Below are 22,707 nucleotides of genomic sequence, written 5' to 3'. Positions count from 1 at the left end.
AAGTTACTAAGCTAGTAAGTATTTGGGTGAAAAGGTGTTCCTTTTTCTCTTTGAGCCAGTTTTGGAACTCTAGTACATCAAATCTTTTCTATGTAGAAATGAGGATTCCAGATCTTTATCAGCACATATATACAAACATGCATGTATATGTATAGATAGATGTATGTATATGTGTATATGTAACACACATATAAAATGATCATGGCACATAACTTAATCTCAGTGCTTTCCAGCGATTTTCTCCAGACTAGAAATTAAGAAAGGAATTGCTAGTCTCTGTCCATGGAGGGAGTTTCCCTACTGATGGGAGCTTCTCAGATTATAAAATGATGAGTCTAGGCCAAGAAAAAAAAAAGGTATAGTTTGCTTGAAGTTGCTTTCTCCAATTTTTTTCCTTGTAAGTAGTTTAAATATGATTTCTTGTAATCCATTAGGTTATTAATTTAATTAGCAAATTTCTTCAGAAAGTAAAATAGTCCAGGTCAAATTTATCACAAATTTGAAGTTAGTAGAGTACTAATCATAGAGATCTTACTGTATTTTTCAAGAAGATGGGGCAGCAAAAGCACAGAGGCTTGATGTATTCCAAGTTAGAAATGAACCTAGTTAACGTCTGATTTTGTTTTGTGTACTGTACCTAAGACTTTTTTACTTAGATATGTAAGTTTGGTCAAGCCTGTTAGTCAGGATGGCTTTATCCATTTTTTATATTCAGGCTCCTTGCTTTCTCTTGCCTCAGTGAGCTTCTATTCTACTTGAGTGGATAAGGAAGGATGAGGAGGGGACCTGTGATTTCATTGGTATAGGGAACTCCCAAGAGAGGAAACTCTAACAATGCAAGTCAGCAACTTCTTTGTAACTTACTATTTTAATTGTTCAGAGCACTGAGAAGTTAAGTGATTTGCCTGGAGATTGTATAATAGTATGCTTCTGAGAAGGGAGTAGAATTCTAGTCATCATCATCATCACGATTGAGCACTTTACAAACAGCTGTGGGAGGTAGGCACTATCATTATGCCTATTTTAGTCTGCCAGAATACTCTGGCTATAAAACTGTCTCTCTCCTATCTGGTACACTGCATGGCATGATTTCCCTGTATGATATTTTTTCTGAGAGGTATTGCCAGAGATTATATGAGTGGAAATCACTGAAGGGAATTTCAGTATAGCTTCAAAACACTTTAGTTCAGCAATAAAAAGAAAATGTTGACATTGTTTTTACCTAATACTTTTTTGCAATAATTAATGAAGGTTCTTAACCCCAATTGCCTCACCAGAAAAAGGGGAGGCAGCAAGGTGGTGCAGTGGATAGAGCATCGGCTCTGGAGTCAGAAGGACTTCAAATCCAGAGTTCAAATCCAGCCTCAGACACTTGACACTTACTAGCTGTGTGACCCTGGGCAAGTCACTTAACCCCATTGTCCAGCAAGAAAATAAAACAAAACAAAAATCCCCCAAATTAATAAGGACATTTAATGATGTGTGTAATAATCTATAGGAACAAAATTTTATGCTATTTTCTCTCAACTCATGTTTTGACATTGTTTATGTGAACTGCAAAAGAGACCCATGTTGGAGGTGACAGATTTTTGAGGGTGTTGAAGGCTCAATTTTCAAGGTGTCTGAAAGAGGAAAAGAAGGTGTGGAAAACAATCTTGAGCTTATTATCCAAAAAAGTTGAAAGAGCATATCATTATCTACTAGTCCATATGCCTGCTTTCCCAGCTGCATATGATATGTATGAGATTAAAATGCTGGTATCTAAAGGGCATGCTTGAGAGAATATTAAAAGGGAAGAGGCGTTAGCCTTTTGCAAGTGAAATTCTAGAGTAAATCACATCTTTACTATCACAGTAGTAAGTAGTGTAGCAATTATAAGATTCCACTGTGCTTTTTGTTTGTTGATTGTAAAAAAGCATTTGATTTGGTAGAAAAGAATGTTTGTTGTCTTAGAGTGTTGCCCCTGCCAGCAGTCCCTTATACGTCTATCAAAACCATACAAGATTCTTGAAGTGATGTAACAGAAGACTTTGTTCAACCCTTCATTCATTCATATCCTATGAGGCATAAAACAGGGATACATATGCTCTCCAGAGGTGTTCACTATTGTCATAGAGCAAATCCAGTGTAGGGTCCATGTTGAAAGAGTGATTCCCTATAGATGATGAAACCTTTCAAAGTCTCCTTTTTTGCAAATGATATTATATTGATTACATCAGACTGGGACACTGGAGGATCTCCTAAGCAAGATCTGTAGCTTTTCAAAAGAATTTGGTCAAGCTATCCAATCCAGGAAAACCAAATAGATAAAAAAAAAAAACCATCTTTTGTCCAGACTGATTTGCAGTGGGATGGGTAACCAGTGGGGTTTGTTCATTGGTATCACTATATCTTAGATCCTACAATTAGAGAAGGAGCTGGGCCCAGAATCGAAGAGGAGGAGGGTGGGCTGGATTGCCTCTGGGAAGTTGGCAGGTTCTTTTAATTACCTTAAGCTTCTCTCTGAAATAAAGGTCTGTTTTTTTAAGACCAATATTCTTCCAGTGATGTTGCCCTGGCTTTGAATTATGAAACTCTGCAGTCTTTGAAGAATTAAATTTGAAGATTACCCAAAAGCTGATGGTGGACTTGAACAAGCTACAACATATTTCAAAAAATTATGCAGGAGAATTGGTGTAAACACTACATTATAAAGAATATCATTAAAGAAATGAATAATCCGAAAAGAAGATGGGTCAGTCACCTGGCAAGAGCAAGGGATAATGGACAGCCCACTCAGAGGACACTGACATTGGCTCAGCATTTACCTCTGTCGTTTCTTCATGATTTGAAAATACAAGGAAAGTTCTCTCTGTTGGGTAGACTCCTCTTGGCAAAATTATGGAAGGTTGTGAAGAAAAATCACATAGGATAGGCATGGATTGGTTACATTATACATTGCTAGAGGGAATATCCACATTGATGTGATCATAGATCCATTATTTTGCTAGAGTATTACATGGTTGAACCAGAAAGGTAAATTATTAGTCTGGCATGAGCTGTTCTTGAGGAAACCACATAGACGCTTTGTGATCATTGTTTTATTTTGTAGAGCTTCATTAACTATCTCTTTAATAAAGTGTTCCAGAATTTCATCAAGAGTCAAAGTCAAGTTCGCTGTCCTACAGTTTGCAGATTCCATATTCTATTTTTTTTTAAATAGATTTGCCCTTCTCTCACTCCTGTGGTACTTCTCCATAGCCTTTCAGAGGACACTGACATTGGCTCAACATTCATCTCTGTCATTTCTTCCAAAACTCTGGAATTTAGTTTTTCTTGGACTGGTGACATAAACTCATCCATTTTACTCTTTTGTGGTCTAATGAAAAAGTCAAGCTTTGCTTCTTAACTGTTGTGTGATCTTGGGCAAATTGTTTGATCTCCCTTCCTGGGTTCCTCATGTTTAAAGTGAGGAGGTTGATGACCCCAAGGTCCCTTCAAATTGCAATTTTTGATCCTACAAAGGGCATCTAGGTGTCCTCTTAGTGCCCTCTTTGTCTTGGGTTTCAACTCCCTATTAACCATTCTTCTGGAGAAAGAACATGTAGGGAATATGAGAGCTGTGTGCAAGTAATTGAAAGGTTATCACATGGAAGACAGAATCAGATGTGTTCTATTTGGCCCCAAGGGTAGAACCAGAAGTAATGGCTAGCAGTTGTAGAGAGGAAAATTTTGATTTGATGTAAGGAAAACTTGCTAAAAACTAGAGCTTTCCCTAAGTGGAATGGGCTTCCCCAGGACATAGTAGGGTTCGCCCTTACCACAAGAGCAGGGATTCTTGACTGGGGGTAGTGTCCTTGAATGTGTATGTGTGTGTGTGTGTGTATGTGTGTATGTATATATGTGTGTATGTATATATGTGTATGTAATATGCACACATACACATACGTACACACATGTGTGTATATTGTATTTCAATATAATTGGTTTTCTTTGTAATTCTATATTGTATGCATTTACAAACATTCTGAGGAGTCCATAAGCTTTACTAGATTACTAAATCCTGTGACACACAAAAAAATTACCCCCCCCACCCCCAGATTAGAGGTTGGCCCAGGGAACTAATGACTTATTGGGTATACTGTAGAGGGAATTCTTGTTTTCTTGTAGGCAGGAGTAGATGATTTCAGAAATCTCTTCTGACTCCCGAGATCCGTGTTGAACCAGATAGCTCCTTTCAACTCTGATAGTCTGAATACTAGGTCTTAAGGAAAGGAAGAGTTTAACCCTACAAAGAGAGCTATCTGGATGGCATGTTTATTTATACATGTGTATTTGCCACAAGATTAATGTATCAAATACAGGTTGATGGATTTCACTGAAACAGCAGAAGTTGATGATACTTATTAGTTTCAAGGGTTTGAATTAATTAGCAATTATTTGAAATCTTTTTTTTTTAGAGTGAAGATACAAATTTTAATATTTTGGGAATATTGGGGAACTTTAATATCTGCTTATAATATCCACATAATAAAAATTACTTCCATGTTCTATTTTCATGCATACTTATATAATCAGCAAAATCCATATCTCTTTAGTTTGTGACTGTGAAAGGATAGTACATTTATGTACATTATTATGGAACAATCTTTTGGTCTCTAACTGTAATCCCAACTATTTTCGTTTTAAAGTGTGTGTGTGTGTGTGTGTGTGTGTGTGTGTGGTGTGTGTGTTCTCATGTGCTGCTTTTCCTTAAAGGAAAGCAGTTGGACCACACATTATAAAGTTATAAAAATAACTTTATGATGGGCACATGTAGAAATGATTTCATTGTTACAGTAGAAAGAATATAAGGATACTTTTTGTTTTGGGTTTGCAAAGTATAGGTTTTGGAGCTCTTGCTATTTTTCTATATTGCCTCCTCCCCCCATAAAAAAATGACCCATATCTGTTTGTGTGATTTCTTTTTAAATTGATGTCCCATGGTGTAAGTACTGCCTTACAATACTGATTTTGTTCTTTGGATCCAAGCTGTATTTATTTCATGCTGTCTGTATGTAGTAAGGGAGAGTGATGACAGAATCAGCGATCAAAGCTTTTGCTGAAAATGTTTCTAAAGGCTTTAATTGACCCTTTCAGTAGTTCTTCAGAAAATAAAAATCTGAACCTTTATCCTGACCCACTGGAGGTATGCACCATGCATACCTTCAGGCATGGATAATGTTGGAGCATTGCAATGGTGGTTAAAGTTTTATGGATGTTCTAAAAATAACGTTAGTTGTCCTCATGCAAATTTCTCCTATCCTCCTGCCCTCATTTTGTAATATAAAAATCTAGCTGGAATATTTCCCATCTGGCTGTGTTTTCACTTATTAAATGTTGTTCAAAATGGCTACAACAGCTCTTCTGCAGCTTCATATTGCTTACTAGTTTTCTATGAAGTTTTTTTTTTTTGCCATTATTGCAATAGAAATATCAGACATGCTGTGGTATCCTTGTTAGTCTTAAATATATGTGTGTGTGTGTGTGTGTGTGTGTGTGTGTGTGTGTGTGTGTGTGTGTGTGTGTGTATGTATAGCACTAGAATGAAAAATATAGTCTCCACCAAGTGTACCAGGCCTACTGAGGAAAGGGAAATGACTCAGTCAACTTCATCTCTTCCATTTTCTTTGTATAGGCAGTCCCCATCCTTGATAATTATAGGTAGCATTTGTATGATAATTTAAGATTTGCAGGGTTCATTACAGATGTTATCTGATTAGATCCTCACAGCAGCCCCATGAGATAGGTGCTGTTATTTTCCCCTATTTTGCAGATGAGAAAATCTAGGTTGAGAAAGTTGACTTAGAAATCCCTGCCTTGTGAATGTGATCTATAAGGTTCCTCTTTGCAGGAAGGAGGGTGGAAACTCAAGTCTCTCGTCTCTTCTTTGCTTCAGGACGGCTTTCTCCAATTAGCTGGAAGACGGATGCCAATTCCTCTTCCTAGCCTACAACTTTTTTTCATTCTTCATACATTAAATGCACCCTCTGTTTTCATGTGACATCAACACATTTTGCATTTGTGTTTGTTGGGTTGGCTTCTGCTCTTGTTGTCTGTCATAGACTATAAATTTCCTGAGGTCTATTTAATCTCCTTTGTGGAATGTCTATCCCAGTTCCATGCACAAATATGTAGGGTTATAGTAAATGTTTTGATATTTTCTGCCTAAATACAAATCTTGTAAATTGAATGATTTGGAAATTGTGAGACACTTCATTTGTCACTAGTGGTTTTCTCATGTAGAATTCCTGACTCTGCTAGTAATGTGCCAAACAGTGCATCACTTTGTCGAAATTATCTTGTGTTTATTTTGAATTTATGCTGTATGTACATGTTGTCTCCCCCAGAAGAACCTAAGCTCCTTGAAATTTTTATTTTTGTCTGTGTATCCCTAGTGCCTAGTATAGTGCCTGGCACATAGTAGGCACCTAATGATAGGTACTTGTTAATTAAATTCCTGGTACTCTGTATAGTATCCATTAGATTGTAAGCACTATGAGGGGAGGTACTGTCTTTTGCTTCCTTTTGTATCCCCATCCTTAGCATAATGCCTGGAGCATTAGTAAATGTTTATTATATTGAATTGAATGAATTGGTATACCTTGGAAGAGATTGCTTAAAACTGAATGCCTGAGTGAGTTACTCTCCAGATGTACTTTAGGAGAGTTTGACTCTTGCCTTTCTTTCAGGGACCCAAGTTTGCAACTTCAGGATTATCTTCAGTTTTTGTCTGTCTCCCTGCTTCCCTCATCTTAATATTTAGAAGCCTAATTTATTTTTCCCCCTTGTGACCTTTCCACCCACATTTATTTTCTGCCATAATTCCAAGGTATGCCTTGTCTTTGACCTTATGCCATAAGTCTCCCCCACCCATATATCCTCTTTAGCACTACCCAAACTAAGAAAGTAGTTAAAAAAATCAGTTGGCTAAAAAACATTTTTCATTAGAGTTTTCTGTGCAGTTTTTCTCGTCAGATACCGTTTTGCCTTATGCTTGTGTAAAAAAAAGTTAAAAAATGGCATAGGGCATGTAATACTGATGGTGGAATGCTAAGAACATCAGGTTAAGGAGTTGTTAGTTGACTGGTTAAGAGGGAGTCACTGATGATTTTTAAGTAAGGATGTGGCATGATCTGAATCAGATTTGAAGCTAAAAGCAATCTATTTCCATCATACTTTGGTTTTAAATCCAAAGGGTATTATCTAGTTAGGTTTATCCATATTCTTGTTCATCGTAAGGTCAGAATGTTTTGTGGCTATGTCTAAAATTTAAATCCACCCACACAGGTTGGGGATTTGTAGCCATTGAGGATGTTCAAAACCATGTGCCTTAGCCTCAGAACAGTTCCAGAATAAGATTTCTAAGTCTTATTTTTTTGGGCAGTGACTGCTTCATGGAAATAAATGTGTATCTATCTTCCCAAGATGGCAGCTTTTGGAGGGGACAATACTTATGTGTATACATATGTTCTGCTGCATTAAAAAAAGCCCCTTCCTATTACTTTATGGTCAGTCCTCTCATATATCTTTGGAGACTGAATGTTCATTGACTTTACACACAGAAAAAAACAAAGTTTAGGGAGGATACTGTTTTATAATTGAGGATTGAAGTCAAATCTGTCGGTTGATTGGTGTTTGAATCAGTGATGACGATAGAGCAGCAATAGTATACTTTATATTAATTATTTAAACAATATCCGTGTTATGTATAATAAATGGGAAGCTCAGAGATAATACAGCCTTTCCAAATTGTTGAAAAAGCCAAGGGCAGAGGGGATTAGGACTCAAAGTCATAGTTGTCTTGTTTTTCCTACACTAATGTGTCATTTTGCTACTTGTAAACTGTGTTATATAGGACCCATGAGTCCTCCAAACCTCGAGTAGATGGTGTTGTTTTTATAAATCCATTAGAAAAATGAAAGTGCCAACAATGGCATTTTTTTTTAAATAACAGGGCATCTCTTGTAACAATTTTGATAGTTTTCCATTTACCTGGGAAACAAGAGACCATTAAATTTCTGTTTATCCCAAATGCTCCTTTATAAAAAGTCATGACCTTGTTGTTTCTTTGTTGTTTAGGTGTGCAAGTTTGAGAGACACAGCATTTTAGAGCTGAAGGCCATCTAACCCTAGCCCTTATTTATAGCTCGTTGCCTAAAGCCTAACTATTTTCTAGAGTGGATTTCAGTAAAACAGGGTGATAATTTAGCTTTGTGATTCGTGGGTATGTGTACACACAGATACATGTATATATACATATGTATATATAAAATCACATCTAATCAGCAATACCAGATTAATCCAATTCTGCACATTTGGTATGTCACTTACTTGTTTGACTAATATGTAGAATCATAGAATCGTCAGAATTCTAGAGCTGAAAAAGACTTCTGAAATTATCAGTGAGGAAACTGAGATGCAGAGCGCTTAAATGATTTGTTCATAGTCAGTCAGCTAATGACAGTCAGTATAAAAAAAGAGAAAACCAAACCCAGGTTTCTCAACTTCTAGCTTAGTATTTTTCTTTTCTTAAAACAATGTTATACAGCCTTTCTACTTGAGGCTGTGATTCCCCCCTTCCCTCAACTCCCCAACACATTTTTTTCCTTCTAAATTAGGTAGGCTGCTTCTAGGTGGAGGTAAGTACCTATGTTACAAATGTGACCTTTTTGTACTTATCAAAAGTTACTACTGAATAAGTTGGTTAATTAGCAAAGGGCAGCTAGGTGGCTCAACGATAGAGTGGTGGGCCTGGAGTCAAGAAGACTCATCTTCCTGAGTTCAAATCCAACCTCAGACGCATGCTAGCTGCATAACCTTGGGCAAGTCACTTAAAATCCTGTTTGCCTCAGTTTCCTCATCTGTAAAATGAGCTTGAGAAAGAAATGGCAAACCACTCCAGTATCTTTGTCAAGAAAACCCCCAAAAAGGAGTCAAGAAGAGTCAGACATGACTGAACAACAGTAAAACATAGCAGATGTTGAGGTAACTGTCTTTCTTTCATAGGGATCAGAGAAAGCTAAGGCCCAGGGAGGTTTGGTGATTTGCCCAGGGTCACAGAGTTAATCATTGCCAAAGGCATCATTTGAACCTAAGCCCTCTTAAAAAAAAAAAGTCAGCGCTTTTTCCACTGTAACCATTTAAACATGCTATTTTTTTTAGAATAACTTTCAAAGAACTGAATACCAAAGCTATAATTTGATACTTTTTTCAGTAATCCAAAACTGTAATCTCAGCTTAATAGCATCCTCAGATTTTGATCAGAATGTTCCTTTTTTAATTTATTCTGACTCTTCTCTTAGAATCTGACCCTGCCAGGCTAGTACTAATTGCTGAAGAATTTTAGAATTAAAAGTCCCTCTGGGTAATTTTTCTTGGTTGCCTGTAGCTGCTCTAGGTTTTAGCCTCAGGTGATGAATTCACTCTGCTTTAACTGTTAGAGCTAATTAAAGGGATGACCTTAGTTTATCTTTATATCAGCTAAAACGTCTGTCATTAATGGTGTATGTTTTTTTTCTCTGTTGTGACAGAAACACGAAAAGAAAGTAAAAGACATGCAACTGGGTGGGTCTCTATCCTGAAAATGTAAAATTCCCACAATGCCTCTCAAACCAGAAGCTCATTTTGCTATTTTTTTCCATAAGAGAATGAAATTCAGTTTCTTTTTCCAGCATTCCCAACAAGTATTAGAATGGGAATTTGTTTAAACAAGCTTACATGCAGCAGTTCCTCTTTGCAATTCTCTAGCAATTTGAAATGCAGATTTAGAATTTTTTTTTTGGAACTCTTCCTTAAGTGTATTTCACCACAGAACAACTTCGGGACAACGTTTTAAATATAGATTGAAAGTGAGGGGAGTTTTCAGATAACTTAACGCAATAAAATGTAACCAATCAGTTTAAGTAAACAATAAGTTTAAGTAATCAGTTTAAGTAAATTTAAGCGCTTTAATAATCTTTTAATTAAAATTACCTTTCTTGGGACAAAAGCAGACATTTACTTTGCTTACTAATGAATTGCACTTAGAGGCAGTGTTTACTAAAATTTTTGTTAAGGAGACTAATAACATTGGTGTGGCTTATTCATTCTTAAGATACAGATTATAACTGACCAAAACAATGTCATGTGGCTCAGTTTCATTTACATATTGTGCAGTATAAAAAAAGGTGCTTTGGCATAGACACTACATCATTGTCACAACCTAGTGATGGTGATTGTAGGTGGAATCATAGAATTTTAGAAAACAGGAAGAAATATCCAGAGTCATCTTTAATAGAGGACTGGGGAGGTTATGTAACTTGTATATGTCAACAGGCTAGTTAGTAGAAGAACTAAGAATAAAATCTTATGTCTCCTAATCCTCACTCAGTGCTTTAGACACTGAAGGCAACTGATGAGAAAGCTAACTCATGGGAGGGAGAGAAAAATGTATTTTTTGTTATTGAAAACTTAAGACTATTTTTTTTAACAGCCTAACTCATCTGGTTAGACAATAAGAGAAATATTTTTAAATCTCCAGATACTTATTAATTGCTTACTGTGGAACACTAGACTTTCTGGAATGTACAAAAAAGGGTAAGAGACGTGTCCTCTGCCCTCAGGGGGCATATAGTTTTCATAGAAAATAGAATAGCACAAGATCAAACATAACCAACCGCCAAAACATGTGGTACTTACATATAATATTTTAAGAGCTTAGGGAAGAGAGATCTCTCATTTTAAGTGCTTGCAACTTAAAAAAAAAATACCCCAAATTAGTGAAGTTTAAGGTTTTCTCCAAATGACAGTTACATGTGTCTTTGATGCTGGTGACCGAGGAAGGAAGAAATGGGAGAATGAGATCTCTTGCTTTTGGCTTCTACTACCCTCACCGTTGTACTGGACCTCATTATCATCTGAATAGATTATTGCAGTAACTGCTTTAACAGGTTTTCCTGTTTCTGTACCAACCCATCCTTCCTGCCTCTGTCAGAATTACCTTCCTTATGCAGGGAAATATTCAGAAGCATATTTTTAAAAATTCTAATGATGTTTAAAATAAAACTCTACTCCTTTTCTGTATTTGGGAGGACCTGTGGTTCCTGAAGGCTGTGTCCATGGAACACAGGTTCTGGTAGGTTCTTTCAAGCTGGAGAGATTTATGGTGTGGGCCTCATGACAGACTTTCTGTTCTCTGTGGACCAGCTAACTGTGAGAGGCTGATTGTTAAGCATTAGGTTGGCCAATAGGTGATGGCTGATAGCTTCTTTGACTATGTTAACCTGTCATTTTATTTGAACTTTACTGAGAAATACCATCATTCCTCTATCATGGACCCTTCTGGCAATCTGATGAAGTCTATGGATCCCTTCTCAGAATACTGGTTTTAAGCAAATAAGTTAAAATGCAGAAGATTAGAAAGAAAACCAATTTTATTGAAATTTCTTCTTTCTTTCTTTCTTTCTTTCTTTCTTTCTTTCTTTCTTTCTTTCTTTCTTTCTTTCTTTCTTTCTTTCTTTCTCTCTCTTTCTCTTTCTCTCTCTCTCTCTCTCTCTCTCTCTCTCTCTCTCTCTCTCTCTCTCTCTCTCTCTCTCTCTCTCTCTCTCTCTCTCTCTCTTCTCTCTCTCTCTCTCTCTCTTCTCAGGTTAAAAGCTCTTGCCCTGTGGGTATGGAAATCTGTCTTACCCTACAGGAAAATAGGGGGAGAAGGGGAAAAGAGAGCAGGGGGATGATAGAGAGGAGGGCAGATTGGGAAAGGGTGTAATCAGAAGTACTTACTTCTGAGGAGGGACAGGGTCAAAAGAAAGAATAGAATAAATGGGAGGGCAGGATAGGATTAAGGGAAATAGAGTTAGTTTTTCACAACTTGTCTACTATGGACGTGTTTTGCATAACTGCACATGTACAACCTGTATTGAGTTGCTTGCCTTTTCAATGAGGGTGGGTGGGGAGGGAGGAAGAAAGAAAATTTGAAACCTAAAGTTTTAAAAACATATGTTTAATAAAAATGTTTTCACATGCTACTGGGAAATAAGAAATACAGGAAATGGGGTACAGAAGTCTATCCTGCCCTACAGGAAAATAGAAGAGGAAGGGGATAAGAGAAGGGGAAGGAGATAAGAGAAGGGGAGAGAGATAGAAGAGAGGACAGATTAGGGGAAGGGATATTCTAAATGCATGCCATCTTGGGGTGGGGGGAGGGGGAAATGGGGTGAAAATTTGGAACTCAAAAACTTGTGGAAGTGAATGTTGAAAACCATGAATGAATGAACGAATGAATGAATGAATAAATAAATAGCAATAAAAGCTCTTGCCCTGCATGAACAAGTATAAGAAAAAGAAAATAGAAAAAAAAGGTGATTACTAATGATTTTACATGTAACTATAAAATGCTGCTGTCTGGTTTATTATTATTTTTTAAAATTAACTTTTAGAAGGTAGCAACAAAATTGTCTTATGTGTTTCTTTGATTTCCTCTGAACGTCTCTTCTGTGTATTTATCTTTTGAAGACTGACTGAGATGCTGCTTTCTCAGTAAAGCCTTTTCTGAATCCTGACCTCCTCATCTAACACTTGATTTCAACTTTCTCAGAAAAAGTTAACTGTAAAATCCTAAATTATATGATATCTATTCCTTTGTCTTATTTTCTACTAGACTGTAATCTCCTTGAGGACAGGACCATGTCTTTGTTAAATTCCCTGGCACTTGTTGCTCTGTATATAGTATGTAATTACTGATTGAGTTGTTGAAGGAGTTAGAGAAGATAAAAAGAGTTTGAGTGCTTTTTGTTTGCTTAGGATTTATTTCCTCTTCCTCACCCTCCCACCTACTTTCAGGAGGATTTGAGCTAAATTTCAAGTTATTGCATGATGCAAAAAGGATAACTAAGGATAAAAACATCCAAAGGAAAGTAGAGGGATTAGATGTTGCCAGGTACCTGAGATGGATGAGTTGATTACTACAATTGGACACTGAATTTGGCTTAAATTTCCTGGCAGCCTAAGGTAGAAATAGAAACACCTTGTGTTTTATAGCTTTCATTTTTTGAAAAAAGGAAACATAGCGTTTCATCTGTAGAGTTTGAGTTGGATGCACTGGTTGGTTGAAAAGCAACTAAAAGTTAAAAGCTTCTTGAACCAAGCATGTGCCATCTTATGAAATCTGTCATTTTCATTACCAGTCTAGGAATTTGGGCTGATTTCCAGGATATTTGGGATTTTCAGGCATAAACATGCAAGGATATTGCCAAACACACCCTTGTGACCTCCCTCTCCATTTTCATTTCTTGTGTCCTAATGAGGTGCATACCTGTGCCTCTTTTCTGCACTGTTAAGTCTTGTCAGTCAACAAGGATTTATTGAGAGTACAGAGGATGCAGAGATGTTGTATATTAGGGCTTCTCTATACATATATATTAAAAAAGCTACATGGTCCCTATGTATCAGCTTACCATTTTAAGTTCTTATGTCAAAGGCCTATGTAGTAGTGTGGAAAGAGAGGCCTTCCTAATATCACTATTTGAAAGTAAATGGAGTGGCTGTGTTTCTTTATTGTATCCTGTTGTGTCTCATTTTCTCCCAGAGAAAATGGTGTCACAAAGCACAGTGTATCACATAATCTCACAGTTGGAGGAAAAACCCAAGAGGCCATTTATTTCAACTCAAACTTGATCAAGAGCCTTTCTATAACATTTTCAACAAGTGGTCATCAGGCTTTTACGGGAAGAATTCCAGTGAGGGAGGACTGGCTACTTTCCAAGGTACCTATCCTCTTTATATAGCTATATTTTTCTCTTATTTTGAAAATGCTTTTTTGAGCTGTTTTTTTTAAACACTTGTTTTCAGATGCTTTTATTCCTATCTTGTGTATACCTGACCTCCACAAACAACTTTATAATTCTTAGATTTTTAAGGTTCCTTCTCTGTGAGACTATCTTCAGTTTTTTATCTTGTATATACATAGTTATTTGCCTGTTTTCTTCTCCATTAAACTGTGAGCTCCTTGAGAGCACCCCCCTCCCCATATCATAATGCTTAGCACAATGTCTGGTACATAAGAGGGTCTTAATAAATGCTTGTTGTCTGCTTACTAGAGGTGTTGGGGTGAGAGCCTTATGCCAATGTCCTGTGTTCAGGTTCGACTTTGGGACAAAATGAGACACTTTGAAGTTGTTGAAGAGTTTATAAGTTAATAAAAGAAGGTTTGCTTAGTCCTAACCTAGCTAGACTAAATAAAAATGGATACTGTAGCACTTAGTTTCCATAGACTGGCCCCCTTGTCTCAATGGAAATGTATTTGGGCAGCAGGCCAAGTATGGTGACTCGGTGGTCTTTAGATATCTACCAAGTTTTGAAAGGACCCTGATTCCATGTAGGTGGGACTTGTTATTGGCAGGAACCAATCAGTCACCAACAAAGCCCTATTGCATCCCTTTGGCAGGAGAGGGGCTGCCTGGTAGATATGGGTTCTGTCATAGGTGGTACTGTGGTTGGGTTGTTGAAGGTTGTATTAGTGGAGTGAAAAAGTGTGATGATGGAGTGTGGTTCTGGGGTCTCCAGAACCTCCTAGAGAAGTTTGGAGAGGCTCGTCACCAAAGGGTTGGCTATGATTTGAATAACTCATAAAACCCACTACGAAGGAGAGACTACGATTTTCATTTTTGGCCAAAGTACTTATACCAGGGCAGCTAGGTGGTGCAGTGAATAGAGCTCTGACCTTGGAGTCAGGAGGACCTGAGTTCAAATCCAGCCTCAGACACTTAACACTCATTAGGTGTATGACCCTGGGCAAGTCAGTTACTCCCCTTCACCTCACCAGAAAGTGGAAAAAAAAAGTGCTTATGCCAATGGAATAATAGATATTTTGAAGTTTTGAAGTACTTGAGTTATATATTAACGTAGCATAAAACATTGTAGTTTGCCTACTTAAGGAATTGAAACTTCCAAGGGGATGAAAACTGGTTAAAAACACAATACGATTGATATTTGATTTAGCTGGGGATAAGGAGGAGGTAGATGAAAAGGAAACTATCATTAGGTAAAAATAATGATGGGGGTGGATGTTAATGAAATTTTTTGTAGGAAGATGGTAGAGTGAACATTGGCCCTTGGTGGGGAGTGGGAAGCAGGATTTGAATGTTGGCTCTGACAGTTACTACCTATGTGGATACTGGGCAAGTCGTTTTATCCCTCTGAGTCTCAGTTTCTCGATTTATAAAATAGTGATTATGCTTGTACTATTTCTGTCACACGATTGTTGTGAGGAAAGTGCTTTGTAGACTTGTTCATTTGTTTCAGTTGTGTCTCATACTTTGTGAACCCATTCTTGGCAAAGGTACTGGAGTGGTTTGCCATTTCCTTCTCTAGCTCATCTGACAGATGAGGAAACTGAGGCAGACAGGGTTAAGTGACTTGCCCAGGATCACACAGCTTCTAAGTGTCTGAGGCCAGATTTTAACTCAGGAAGAAGGGTCTTCCTGACTTCAGACCTGGCACTCTATCCACTGTGCTTCCTAGCTGCCCTTTGTAGACTATATGGTACAATAAATGCGAGTTTCTATTAATAATAATAGTTATAATAAACTAACTGCATTAGTGGTTAGTGTTAGTTTGTTATTACTTATACTTATCATTTAAAAACTAACCATTTTAGTTAGTCATCAGCCATTTATTAAGCACTCTATCCACAATTTAAGGTATAGTGTTATATAATTGAAAATGTATTAGTTTGTTGCTGCATCTGCATGCATTTCATTTGGATTACTGGAGAGGAGGGGAATGAATGAAGAGAATAACTTCATGCTGAAATAATGTCCTTTTGTTTGTCCTTTGCCAGAGTGTAGGTGTCTGGTTTCACCTTAGGAATGAGCCTTTCTGCTATTTTTGCAAGCACAGTAGAACCCCGTTTTAAAAAGGTGCAGCTCATTATTGCTCAGGTTTGGCTTGGTGCCACCAGCTACTTCTTTTCCCTCTGCCTCTCAAACATAACTACTACATATAGTCAAAGACTAATATCTCATTATTAATTAGCTTTGAGACCTCAAGTAAGTCATTTCCTTTCTCTGGAACTTAGTTTCCCCATCTGTAAAATTACCATATTCTCCTTGATCCCTGAAGTCCCTACTCAGTCCAGAACTTCTGAGATGTTACCCTGGCCCCCAGTGTCAATCTTATAATGGATTCTTTTGAAAATGCTAGCAGATGTTTGCTCCTGAGAGATTTTTTTTCTTTCTTTTTTGGTAGCATAATTTAACAGAGCCAATGAGTTAATGATATTGCTTCATTCTTTTGTTTGTAATAATCATTGGTAGCTTTTGCGTTCCATATTCTTCCCCTTTAGTAAACTTGGGTCAGTAGTTAAGCATTTTTGTACTAAAGTGTCTTATAGTAACTTACCCAGGTTTAGCCTTGTAACCTTAATTATATGTGGAATGTCGAGAATGCCCAATGTTGTTTTCCTGTATAATGAGATAGTGAGTGTCTAATCATTTTATTCAAATATTAAAACATTCTTTGTTGCTTTAGCCTTTGACTTGCTGCTTAACTTATTCATGGAAAATTAATGTAAAGCCCAACATATTTTATATTTAATGACCTCTGCGTGTTTTGTTTGACATGAGAAATATCTGTTTAAAGACAACGTTCAGGTTACATTCTAACATACACTTCCCTCCCCCTTCCTTGTCTCTTCTCTCCCTTTTCTCTTTAGGGAGCAAAAAGTCTATTAAAGATGTTAAAAGCTGTATTGAAGAAGAGTCGAGAAGGAGGAAAGGGAAGCAAGAAAGAGTCAGGTATGTGTGTGAGGCGTCTGTATGTCTCTGTCTCAGTCTCTTGGTCTTGAGTTAATTTAATGCGGAAAACTATACCATATTTTGTTGTCGTTTTTGTTGAGTCGTTTCAGTTGTGTCGCTTTGTGACCCCATTTGGGTTTTTTTGGCAAAGATACTGGAGTGGTTTGCCATTTCCTTCCCCAGGTCATTTTACAGATGAGGACATGGAGGCAAAGGGGGCTAAGTGACTTGCCCAGGGTCACACAGCTAGTAAGTGTCTGAGGCCAGTCTTCCTGAGTCCAGGCCTGGCACTCTATCCACTATGCCAACTTTGTTGTTGTTTAGTTGTTTTCAGTTGTGTCTAACTCTTCATGACCCCATTTAGGGTTTTCTTGGCAAAGATACTGGAATGGTTTGCCATTTTCTTCTCCAGCTATATACAGTATACCATATACCAAACAATTACTACTCCAGTTTTCCCCCTCTGTTTCTCCAGTAGCTTTGGTTTTAAGAATCAAATAGCATTCTTGGTCTTATAGATTAGATTTATTCGATCCCCTAGGTGCTGCTGCCCCTCCTTTCCCTAAGAACTCTGTATTCTGTATATATTTACATATGTATATATCTCCTTCTGAAGAATGGAAGCTCTTACAGAGCAAAGACCGGCTCATTCTTAGGATTTATGTCCCTTTGCACAGTGCTTGGCATTGGGAGGCACTGAATTGATGCTTGCTGAATGACCCAAGCGCACAGGCCCGTATATTTAAGACTGCCCGGAGTTAGATGCTTTTCTCAGCTTAAAAAGCAGCTGAGAAACTCTGGGGAGTAGATGCTTTATTGAGCTCAGAAGGCATTTCTCGGTCCAGTGCAAGAAGTGCCTTCTTTGAAAATTGAATTTAGAGTAAATGTGCCCAAATTCTAATTCTTCTTCAGGAGAACTGACATAGGATAATTTAAAAAGTCCCACAAGCTCAGTTATTATCTAGGTTGCAGATATCTGTCGCTGTATATGTCTAAGAATCTAGTTTCTAGAAAGTACCCTCACTTTCTCTTGTGTGAACAGATTTTCTATGTTTAAGCAAATGTTGGCTAAAAAGCAGTCACCATCCTCCTTCAGAGGATCAAGTTTTGCCAGAGCAGGTGCAGAACCACTTAATGATGCTAGGTCACTAGTTCCCCTTGTAATGAGAACTGCTTAATTTGGCTTGAATTTCATTCCTGCTATACAGTTTTGTCCATATATATATATATATATATATACACATACACATACACATATAAATATATACATACATATATACATACATACATACATACATACATACATATATGTATGTATATATACATATATACATATACATACACACACACACACACACACACACACACACACACACACACACACATATACTCAGTTACTTTAATGACTTTCAAGGTAGGGCATGCCAGAAAAAAAAAATTGTGTGTGACAGAGCACTCTAGCAGCTTATTTAAAGTCAGTTTGATGACATATAGCATTTTTATAACGCATTTCCCTTCCCTAGGGAATACCTACTATGTGCATAAAATGCATAATTAAAATATCTTAGACCTAATTTATTTGTAAAGGGGGTGGGGGAAGGGAAAGGAATAAGTATATAGTACCTGCTATGTGTCAGTCACTGTGTAAGTTCTTTACAAATACCTCATTGGATCCTCACAAGACTCTCTCAGAGTAGGTGCTGTTACAATCCCTATTTTAAGTTAAGTGTCTTGCTCAGGGTCATGCAGCTATTAAGTGTTTGAGGCTGAATTTGAACTCAGATATTTGAACTCAGATATTCCTGACTCCAAGTCTAGCACTCTATATACTGTGCCATCTAGCTGCCTCCAATATAGTGATGAGTGAACCTCTTAAAGGTCTGAATAGTTGGAAAACATGGTGTTGAAGCTAATGTGATCCTTCTGGTTAGCTGAGTTATAACTGAAATTATGACCAAAAATTAACAAAACCTACAAGACATATATACAGTATAGGTTTTATGGGTTTTGAGTTATAATTTCAGTGTGTATAATCAATGTGATGATGCACATTTAACACTAAAAGTAATTTGGACATATTCCAAACACAGAAGCCAAACTCTCTAAGATTTAGGAGACACTTGACTGAAGGGACATCATTATGCCCATTAGTTTTCATGAAAGAGTAGTGGATTGAGTTCAGGGCTCAGGGCTCAGGCAGGAAGACCTGGGCTCAGATCCTGTCTCAGATCAAACACTTAATAGCTGGGTAACTTTTTGTAAGTCACTCAATCTCTCTGAACCTCATTTTCCCAGTCTGTAAAATGAGGATAACAATCAACAATTACTTATTAAGAGTTTGCTGTGTACCAGGCAGTGATCTGTAAAATGAGGATAATTAAGTTACTTATTAAGAGTGCTGTGTACCAGGCACTGTTCTGTTCAAGGTGTTGGATATTCAAAGACAAAAATAGCTTATGTTCTTTCAGTGAATAGTTCCTACCTTACAGAATTGTTTTGAGCATTAAATGACACATACATACATACATACGTACACACATACATACATGTGCATGTATATAAACGTATATATGTATACATGTATAAACACGTGCACGAATATGTATATGTATACACAACTTTGGAAATCTTAAAGCACATGTAAGTGTTGTTTATATTTATCATTGAACTTTTATTCATTATGAAGTTATTGTCATTGTTATGGCAAAAAAAATTTTTTTTTAAAGCTCGTGGAGACTTAAGATATTGTACTAAAATAGTCCCTAAATGATATCGATGAAACTTGCACTGTGTATGGTTGTAGCACAGTTTGAAAAGGGGTCTGTTATAAATCTCTTAATTCTAGAATAAACTTAAAAACAAAGGTGGTCTTCCCCTTTTTCTTTTTACAATAAGAACAGGAGGACAGAATTTGCCTCCTTAACCTCTGCCTCCCAGGAGCTGATTAGAGTTGTTAGTCTAACGGGAGGCCTAATGCAGAATATCTCCCTCCCCTGCCACTACTCCCACATAGACACCAGACTCCTTGGACACTTCTTTCCCTGTCCTGGGGCTAGACTGAAGTTTCTTTCTCAGTAGTTCCCCAAGCTCTGTTTAAATAAATCAATCCCAGTTTTGGTTTACCCCACCCATCCTGGGAACTTGCTTGATTGCCTTTGAAACATCTAGCCTAGACAAATTAAGTCCCAGGCTGCACTAGGGCTGGTGGCCTGGGGCAGTTTTGCCTGGGCCCAACTGATTCTAGGGCCACTAAACTAATCCTTTTGTTTGTTTGTTTGAGTTCCTTCCCAAATTCTAGTCTGTAAATTCTTTTAAAGCAGACCCATTACTCTTCCTGTTATACCCTTTACTAGAACCAGACTATTTCTTCCGGAAGTAACTAGTAACTGGTAATAAGGCTTTCAGACTAGGCAGACAATGGGAATATTTTGAGTCTGAAACATTTCCGATTTCAAAGCATATGCTTTTGAATTTATTTCCCCTTTTAAGCTGGGCCCATAAGAGAATGTTACTGCTTTTTCTTAATTCTTTGTAATAATTTCCACACTGTAGTTTTCCACTACTACAAACCAAGTTGGGAAAGTGAAGGGAGTATTTCTTATAAAGCATGACTATGGAATATATGACTTGTTTTTTTTTTTTAACCCAGGACCTGTTTTTCATAGTTTGGGAACAAAGAAATTTGAATTTGACTTCTATGGAGGAGTAATGGTAGAAAATACATCTTTGCAAAAACTATGAATTTTGGACAATTGGATCTTAATTCTCTTTCCGAACAGGAACCAATACCGTTAAACATAACTTTTGTATGTGAATCAGCATGATTATCTAGTGAGAATGTGCAAACTTGGATATGGGATATCCTAGAAAATCTAAAAAAAATGTGACTTTACTGTTTTTAATTAAAACTAACCTGCAAGGATTTGCAGAGACAAAGAAAACTAGCTTTTTAAAGGTGCTTCTTTGTGACTAAAATAATTAAATACAGCAATCTCATTTAACCAGAACTATATCTCCTATCTGCAAAATATATTTTTCTGTTTGGAACTTGTAACATGGAGAAATTGAGAAGTTAAAATTCACCCAGAGTTATATTTTTACGTTGATGTTTAATGAGTACTAACATCCTTTTCCAGAAGTACTAGAAAAACTGTGCCCCTCTTCTAACTCCCACCCTTTGTTTATTGTTAGTAAGTTGGTTTTTTTGAAGGAAAATTTCAGAAAAAACCTTTTTTTTTTTTTGAGGCAGCCAGATGACATGGTGGAGCAGGCCCCAGATTTGGTGTCAGGAAGACAGGAGCTTGAATCCTGCCTCAGACAGTTACTAGCTATGTGACCCAGGTCCCCAAGCTCATAACCTAGATGTCATCTTCACCTCCTCCCCTTTCCCACTTCCACACCCCCTCTCATCCATTGTCCAATGCTGTTGATTTTACTTTTCATAACATGTCCAGCATATGCCCCCTTCTCTCCTAATGTTGCCACCAGCTAATGTGGGCCCTCACTACTTCATTCCTGGACTCTTGCAGTAGTCACCTGGTTGGTTGCCTGCCACAGATCTCTCCTCACTCCAATCTGTCTTCCTCAGCAAACAGAATGATCTTTCTGAAGCTTAGATCTGAACATGTTACTCCTCTGTTCAGTAAACTCCAGTGGCTTCCTATCACTTTCACAATCAAATATAAAATCTCGTGTTTGCCATTCAAAGCCCTTCTTAACCTGCTTCCTCAGCCAAGCTTTCCAGTCTTAGAACATATATTCTCCCTTAATTCTTAATTAAATCCCTAATTTTTTGATTGTTTGCAATTCATTTGTATCTATATTGTTATCTAGTTGTTTTCAATCATGTCTTACTCTTCATGACCCGTTATAGATCTATATCTGTCTATATCTCTTGTCTGTAAATAGTTGTTTGCATGTTATCTCACCCAATTAGACTGTGAGCTCCTTGAGAGGAGGGATTGATTGTCTCTGAATTCCTAGTGCTTAGCACATTTCCTGGGATATATGTAGTAAACATTTAATAAAAGTTTGTTGATTGACTAACCTGTACAAGCCACTTAACCTTCTCTCTCTCTGCCTCAGCTTCCTTATCTGTTAAATGGAGATAAGAACTCTTACCTCATAACTTTGTATGGATCAAATGAGATAATATATGTAAGGTTCTTTGCAAACCTTAAATTGTTATGTAAACATTAAGCTATCACTATTATTATTTCATATGAATAGCTGCTTGTGAACCATAAGGGGAAAAATTTTACCTAGTTTTGAAATTTCAGTTGGTGTTTTTTATATGTCATTATTTTTCAGAGGTTGCTTACCATAAGGCTTCCAAGTATTAAAAGTTGAATGTGAAACTTTAAAATTGTTTTCTCTGTCTCTTTGAAAATACTTTTGTGTTTTCTTGAATGTGTTCTTTTCATTGGAAAAGTACCTGATTAGTTTGGAGGAAAGGGTTTGCATTTGGACACACAAGACTAGATGCAATAGAGAATACTGTAGTAATGTATAAAAACTTTAAATTGCACGGGGATAAATGTGTGTGGGTTGTGCCTTTTCTGCACTGTCCTATCAATGTGAATGAGTGTCAATAATTCCCTTGACCTTGCATCAGGCCAGAGGGAAACGAAAATCAATATTAAAAATCAATATTATATTGTAGAGCTGAAAGGGACTGAGAGAGGTCATCTGGTTTTACTTTTTTTTATGCCCTACTTTTTCATAAGACCTTGACCTCAGTTAGTCTTGAACTAGCCTGGTTTTTGTTTTTATTTTTGGAGGGGAGGGGAGATCTATAGAGAATTGCACTGATTATATCATTCCTTTCTCAATGACTTAAGTTCCTGACTTACTGTATATTTTTCTTTTCTAAATAGAATCAAAAAGAGTTGGATCTCACAGATTATGGAGTCTAATC

At 37.1% G+C, this 22,707-nt stretch overlaps 1 protein-coding gene across 1 annotated transcript in view; it reads left to right on the top strand.

The window, feature by feature from the left end:
- TANC1 (tetratricopeptide repeat, ankyrin repeat and coiled-coil containing 1) overlaps nt 1-22,707 on the top strand; it is a 259,647-nt gene that overhangs the window by 63,165 nt on the left and 173,775 nt on the right. Inside the window, 1 exon segment of the mRNA XM_078147021.1 lies at nt 16,709-16,790. Within this exon segment, the coding sequence (XP_078003147.1) occupies nt 16,730-16,790 (61 nt within the window). The 5' untranslated portion in view covers nt 16,709-16,729.

Source organism: Phascolarctos cinereus, unplaced genomic scaffold, assembly GCF_003287225.1.
Source record: "Phascolarctos cinereus isolate Bilbo 61053 unplaced genomic scaffold, phaCin_HiC Scaffold_726;HRSCAF=1367, whole genome shotgun sequence".
Lineage (NCBI taxonomy): Eukaryota > Metazoa > Chordata > Mammalia > Diprotodontia > Phascolarctidae > Phascolarctos > Phascolarctos cinereus.
The sequence above is the reverse complement of the archived record's forward strand: the minus strand, read 5'-3'. Positions and strand labels throughout refer to the sequence as shown.